The sequence below is a fragment of the Eumetopias jubatus genome, unplaced genomic scaffold (assembly GCF_037043125.1).
Source record: "Eumetopias jubatus isolate StellerSeaLion01/CBP00866 unplaced genomic scaffold, mEumJub1_p1.0 scaffold_8, whole genome shotgun sequence".
Classification (NCBI taxonomy): domain Eukaryota; kingdom Metazoa; phylum Chordata; class Mammalia; order Carnivora; family Otariidae; genus Eumetopias; species Eumetopias jubatus.
Window position 1 is genome coordinate 130,238,320 of NW_028274814.1, and position 7,113 is coordinate 130,245,432.

Below are 7,113 nucleotides of genomic sequence, written 5' to 3' on the forward strand. Positions count from 1 at the left end.
GATGAGCGCCTGTGGGGTGGGTGGATGCGGAGGAAGGAGGCCGGGGAGGGCATGAATGACGGAGCCGGCAGGGCTGCAAGGCCCCCTAGAGACACCCCAGTCTAACGTCCCCATCTTACAGACAGAAAACGGACACCTAGACCGGAGCCACGCAGAGGAGGCCAAGGCTGCTAGCAAGAGGCTGCAGGGCCGGGTGCAGGGCCTCCTGACATCGGCTCCCCGCTCCATGCCGCCGGCCCGAGCCATGATGAAGACCTTGTCCAGCGGGAACTGCACGCTCAGCGTGCCCGCCAAGAACTCGTACCGCATGGTGGTGCTGGGCGCCTCACGGGTGGGCAAGAGCTCTATTGTCTCCCGCTTCCTCAACGGCCGCTTCGAGGACCAGTACACGCCCACCATCGAGGACTTTCACCGAAAGGTCTACAACATCCGAGGCGACATGTACCAGCTGGACATCCTGGACACGTCCGGCAACCACCCCTTCCCTGCCATGCGCAGACTCTCCATCCTCACAGGTGGGTCCCCGGGGTGGGCATGTCCACTCACAACAAGCCTCCCGGGTGGGGTGTGCCTGGAGGGGCAGAGAGGGCGGCTGCTTGCCTGAGCGGATGATCGAGCTGGGGCCCAAATTCCACTCTGGCTGGCTGTGGATCGAGTCCTGCAGGGCTGCCTTCCAGAAGAGCGGGAGCTGTCGCGGGCGGTTATGGGGGGTGGGGGGTGGGTAGTCCTCTCTGGGAACTCTCCTGCTGGAGGTAGCCCAGCAGAGCTCCGGGGCCCAGGGTCAGTCTGCTGGCCTCAGATCTCTTGACGCCCCAGGCCTTTGCTGTCTCAGTAAGGGCGGGCAGGACCCGGGCAGCGGTCAGTCAAAGGGTAGGCAGGAGCCCTGCCCAGGCCGGGAGCTCAGTAGTAATCAGAGGAACAGTGGTGGCAATAGCTAATGCTGCTTATCAAGCTGTGTGCCTGGGCCCGTTCTTAGAGCTTGGCATGGATTTATTTCATCCTCACAATTAATCTAGGAGATGGGTCTTTGCTTCCACTTTACAAGTGGGGAAACGGAGGCCCAGAGAGGTTAAGTTAGTCCAGGTGGTAACACAGGTGGTCCCTGGCCGTCTGGCTCTTATTCTCTACCACTAAACTGTCCCGTAGTCTCTTGGCCATGCTGGGAATGGTGGGGAGGGAAGGGAGATTGTCAGGGATTAAGGGGGCACATGGAGATGCAGGACTGGGCATTACTCAGGCAGTTTTGCGTGGCGGCTATAGGAGGGCGGGCCAGAGACCGGGCCACCTGGGGCAGCGGCTTCCTGGTTTTTACCTCTGGGCAAGTGACTTTATCTGTCTGGGGCATGGCTTTCTCTGTGTGAGAGCGCCCCAAAGGTCACTGTGAGAAATAAATGAGTTAATACGGCAGAAGTGCTTGGTGAACAGAGAGTAAGTGCTCAGTAAACACTGGTCTTAAATTCACTCAGCATTTATAGAGTGCCTGCTCGGGGCTAGGCAGAGTGCTTTCCTAAGCCATGTTTCTCCCACTGCTGGGCAGTGATGAAGGGAAGGAATGAGCAAGTGCCCCTCTATCCATCACTAAAATAAGCCCCCAAATGGAGATGTTCTTGCACCAAGAAACCCACGCCATGCGCACTCCTGCCCCTGTACCCTGGCCGAGCCCCCTCCTTGAGCACCCTGGGCAGATGGCTTCTTCCTGCAGGCTGTCCTTGCTGACCGTCTGACCCACATCACACTTGGACCCCCTACCCCATATCTTGGAGAGGCCGTGTGTGGATAGAAGGAGTCCTGGGTTGACCTGGAGCCACTTGGTGGCTCCGATATGTGACCAGAGGTCTGAGTCTCAGTCTCCCCAGCCGTACAATGGACATCGGCTTGGTTCCCCCGCCATGTGGCTGTGGGGAAACTTCCAGCCACCTGGTGGGGGTGCAGGGATGTCCGCTCTCCTTGGCTTGGGGAGCAGACTGGGTGCCCACCAATATAATTAAGGCTAACATCAGAGGGAGGGAGAGAGATGTGGAGGAGGACCATGTGCATATTTCCAAAATTCATTTTTTAATTACATCAGTGATATGCAAACACACCCTCCTGTAAACACAGAGAAGCCTAAAGAAGCCCCTTTGACCTGTGTCCCCAACGCCAGGCTCTTGTCCCCTCCCCGGATGTGACCGCCCCATCAGTCTGGTGGGACACTTCTGGACCCCCCACGAACACACTGACCTTTATATTTGTATCATCTTCGTAACAGGGAGGGCTTTTGCCCGTCTCTTTTCAACGTGCACTTACGATTCGGAGCACATCTGTCTGCTGCTTGCTTTTTTCACTCACCAGCCCGTGCCTCATTTTCCGACCTGGTGCTGGTGCGCAGGAAGTTCTGAAAGCCATTAATTCTGCCGCCAGCTCTCTTTCCAGCTGCCAGCCACACGCTGTCTCTGAAGCTTGGCATCGCGGTCTTGCATTTGAATATGTCAAGGCCGCCGAGTCCTCAGGGGCCCAGGCTTAGCCTAATGGGACGGGGTTGGCAGCCCAGGCAGACACGGTTGCCAGGCTGGGGCCACCTGGCAAGTGCCTCTCTCAGCAGCCCCCACCCCCATTGTTCCCATCCCACCCTGTCCATTCACCCAGTTTTATGGACACCCACTGTGTGCTGGGTGCTGGGGGACAAGATCGTGGGTGATACCGTCTCCCTCTGTCCCGGAGTGCATGGTGAAGGGTATACCATTGGCTGGAGCGTGGTTCTGAATGTGGCATGGGCCTCTGAGCCTCAGTTTCCTTGTCTGGGAAACAGGGATTTTTGACATCTCCCCACCGGTTCTTTCAAACTGAAGCCAAAGTTTGAGCGTGAGCCATAATCCCAGTAGTAACATCCAGAGATTGGGATGTAGGCACTGCCTGGTCTCTCTCTCCTTGCCCCCCCCCCAGCCCCCCGCCACCCCTGCATGGCCCATTTCAGACCCAAAGACTCATCTTGAGTAATGCAGTGAGTTGAAGCAGGGACCGCATGGGTCTTGGAGGCTAGCACTCACTTATTCATCCATGGTTTATTCAAGAAGCAGAGAGCACCTGCGTGTGCCAGGCAGTGGCTAGGTAAGGACAGCAGCAGGTCCACGTCTCGGCCTAGCTATGTCCATACTGTGTGATTTTGGGCAGGTTGCTCGCCCTTTCTGAGCCTCTCTTTGCTCACCTATACTAGGAAGGTACTGAAATCCCCACCGCAGAGGTTTTGGGAGGAGTCGGGGAGGAAAGTGCGCATGAAGCACGTGACCCACACTGGCTCTCGCAGGGGCTTGTTCCCCTTGTCATCTAGATACCTAAGACCTCTGAGCCTGGGCCACTCTCCGTTCATTACCCGGTGAAACCCTCACAAGAAGGTGTATTTCATCCACGTGGGACAGATGGAGAAAATTAAGGTTTAGAGAGGCTGCCTGACCTTACCCAGGCTGTGGGGCCAGTAAGTGGCAGGGGCCAGATGTGAACCGAGGCCTGCCAGGTGCCAGCACTCTGAGCTCCTGCGATGTGTCGGGCATGATTCCAGGCCCGGGGGATGTGCTCTGAACAAGTCGGGCAAGACCCCTGCTGCCACGAAAATTGTATTTATTATTATTATTCTAACACAGTCTGCACAAATTCACAAGCAACTCGCTCTATCTCCAGCTCTGCAGGGAGGTGTCGGGGGGATGAACTGTGTCTGAGCCAGGCTGAGCCACATGTTCACTGTGTGACTGTGAACAAGGGCTTTGAGCCTCTGGACCTCAGCCTCCTGCTCTGGAAAATGGGGAGAACAGCCACTCCCCCTAAGGCCGGGAGGGTTGAGTCAGTGACCGGGAGGGGTGGCCTCACCACCTGGGTCCCTCTCCCCGCAGGTGATGTTTTCATCCTGGTGTTCAGCCTGGATAACCGTGAGTCCTTCGACGAAGTCAAGCGCCTCCAGAAGCAGATCCTGGAGGTCAAGTCCTGCCTGAAGAACAAGACCAAGGAGGCGGCGGAGCTGCCCATGGTCATCTGCGGCAACAAGAACGACCATGGCGAGCTCTGCCGTCAGGTGCCCACCACCGAGGCCGAGCTGCTGGTGTCCGGGGACGAGAACTGCGCCTACTTCGAGGTGTCGGCCAAGAAGAACACCAACGTGGATGAGATGTTCTACGTGCTCTTCAGCATGGCCAAGCTGCCCCACGAGATGAGCCCCGCCCTGCACCGCAAGATCTCCGTGCAGTACGGGGACGCCTTCCACCCCAGGCCCTTCTGCATGCGCCGCGTCAAGGACATGGACGCCTACGGCATGGTCTCACCCTTTGCCCGCCGCCCCAGCGTCAACAGTGACCTCAAGTACATCAAGGCCAAGGTCCTTCGGGAGGGCCAGGCCCGCGAGCGGGACAAATGCACCATCCAGTGAGCGGGAGGGACACTGGGCTGGGGCTAAGGCAGTGCCTTACGGGAGGTGGCCCCAGGTGCCCGCTGCCCGTATGTCCCCCCCCCCCCCTTAACGAGACCCCGACAGCAGCCGTGTTCGAAGGCCTCTGGCGCCAGACTGGGCGACCCCAGCCTCCGACCTCTGTATGTTCTCCTTGCCTTCTCACCACTTCCCTCTGATTCTGCTTTTCTGAGGTCCCCCTGTGCTTTCAGCTCCTCCGTGCGGGGCCAGAAACAAGGTTGGGAGACCTCGGGACTTGTTCGGCACCCAAGTCAGAGCCGCCCTATCCTTGGGGTTGATGCCGGAGGGGCCAGACTCCCTGCCTTGACGGAACTTCCTGGAACAGTCGCGGGGTGATAACGAGCCCCGGAGCCAAATGGGAGAGGACGCTCGCCCTCCAGTCTCGGCTCAGCCGTTTCCGCGCCCCCCCACCCCTGGGGTGACCCCCAGGAGTCCCCACCCGTGAGCCAGGGCCGCCAACCCTGTGTTGGAAGAGGGGCGTGGCCACGTCCCCAGACCCCGCCCATCCCGGGACGGCCGGCCTCCACCGTCTCCCGCAGATTCCTCCCCTGTCTGCTGGGTGTGCTTTGCTGTCCTCCCGTGGTGCATTGTGCGTAGCTGCCGGAACGTAAATCCTTGTACTGAAAAGCTACCCCCGCCTCGTTGGCCGGACCCCCCCCCCCCCCCCCCCGCTCCCCGGCCAGGTTAGACCCGCTGCCTCTGCTGGGGACACCTCTTTCCCCGATCCCGATCCCGGACAAGGTTTCTGGGGCCTGCCTCCGGCTAGACACTGCCCTCCGTCGTGAGCTTCACAGTTTACACTTGCACTGGGGAGGTGGGGGGGCAGGCTGGGGCTGCTTCTCTTCCTGCCCCCCCACCCCCCGTTTCACAGAGGAGGCGGCTGAGACTCAGGGGGGAGGTGGCACGTTCCAGCCCATCCCCACCCCACCAGGTTCAGTGCAAGGCTCTGCCTAGAACCACGCCGTCTTCTACTGTGCTCGCTCCTCAAGCATTTATTGAGCACCTACTGGGTGCTGGGTCCACTGTGTGCTAGGAAACAAAGAGGGTGAGCAGTGCACTTTATGCCCCCAAGGCCAGGCCCTTCCCCAGCCTCGGCCTGTTTCCCTCACCCGCATGGCCTGTGCCCGCCCCTGCCACCCCACTGCCCTGTGCCCTGTGCGCTGTTTGGGGGGGGTGCAGGAGCAGCTGGGAACCCCCGCCGAGCCCAGAGAGGTAGGTGGGAAGGCTCCTCGTGGGTCCCTAGCTTGTGCCTAGCGCTGGGCTTCTGCGTCCCAGGTGTGGCGGGATTTGAGCCTGCAGACCAAAGGTCTTGTCATCAGCTCTTAACAAATACATTTTGTATCTTAATCTCCTTTAAAATATTGAGACTTAGGGCTACAAGGAACCTTAGTGATCATCTAGTGAATCTTTCTGAGGCCCAGAGAGGGTGAGTGACTCTTGCTCACTCCAGCCCACACAGCAAATCTGTGAGTGGCAGAAGCGGGGCTAAGTCTGGGTATTCGGCACTCCCACCCCCTCTCTTGATGCTTCTTCAGCCCCGGGGCGGGGAGGGGGGAAGCCTTCAGAAACCGGAGGTGTCTTTTCCCTGACCCTCTCTCTAGATCGGTCTTCGAGGGCTCCTATAAATTCTGTGTACGTCATGCCCAGATATGTCCGTGTACACACATGTGAACACAAAGCTAAATACTTGCCCTAGCTCCAGCTCTGCATACTCCATACCTCTACCCTGGCGCCCCGCTTCTGTGCCCTCACCCGGCCCCAGCCTGCACCCTCTAAGCAGACTGGGTACCCTGGCCAGGACAGGTGTGTGGTCTGGTCCCACCCGTGATGCCCCCGCTACCCGGGATCTCTGTGTGCGCTACTAATTAAAGTGGGTTTGTTTCTAAGCTGTGTCCTTGACCATGTGAATTTTCTGTATTTCTAAGAGGGTTTGCTTCTTCCTCCAACCAAAGCTGGCCTTGGCCTCCCTAGCTTGCGCCTGCCTGGTGGCAGCACTGAGTCAGTCTTCAAGTTTAAATAGGTGGGGGAGGGGGCACCCCAAAATAGGAGGTTGTGCCCCTCTCTTGGCCCTTGCCCTTCTGGGCCTTCTGGGAGGTGTGTGCTGAGTTGTCAGTGTCCCTCTGGAGGGGTAGCGAGGTCAGACAAAAGAGACTCCCCCCCCCACCCCATGGATCATCAGCCCTTAGGGGCCACCATATGTCTGAATTCTGTGAGGCTCCTGTAGACCATTGATTTTGCCCCAGGGAACGTTTGACATCATCTGGAAACATTTTTGAATCACCAAGCCTTGGGTGGGGAGTACTGCTAGTGTCTAGTGGATAGAGTACCCTCGTGCTCAGGTCATCTCCCACAATAGAGAGTTATCTGGCCCCAAATGTCAGTAGTGGGCAGTCTCAGTTGGACGGTTGGTCCTCAAGGTTGGGACAGAGCCCAGGTCTCTATGGTTGATTTGATGTACAACTTTCTGGACAGTATTCAATAAACACTGGGCGAGCAGAGCGAGCCTTCATGGGAAATGAAGCGGGATGGGGGTGGAGGCAGAGGGACAGGGTCTTGAGCCTGTGCCACCCCGAACCTGCCCCCACGGCGGAGGCAAGAGGAGGAGACCAGCCTTGCACCTGCTGCGTGCTTTACACGTTGTGTCTCGAGCCCCGGCCCCCTCTTCAGCTCCATGAGAAACC

At 58.5% G+C, this 7,113-nt stretch overlaps 1 protein-coding gene across 1 annotated transcript; it reads left to right on the forward strand.

Moving 5' to 3' along the window:
* The first annotated feature begins 244 nt into the window (after positions 1–244).
* Positions 245–4,393, forward strand: RASD2 (RASD family member 2). Its single transcript, XM_028088568.2, has 2 exons — positions 245–515; positions 3,864–4,393. Exons 1-2 carry the CDS (start codon positions 245–247, stop codon positions 4,391–4,393), a joined length of 801 nt encoding a protein of 266 aa, XP_027944369.2.
* Positions 4,394–7,113: the final 2,720 nt, after the last annotated feature.

Excerpts from the sequence above, each read along its gene's own strand:
- RASD2 (XM_028088568.2), top strand. The coding sequence starts at position 245 with ATGATGAAGACCTTGTCCAGCGGGAACTGCACGCTCAGCGTGCCCGCC. Across the intron at positions 516-3,863 it reads CAGACTCTCCATCCTCACAG|GTGATGTTTTCATCCTGGTG; the intron begins GTGGGTCCCCGG and ends CTCTCCCCGCAG.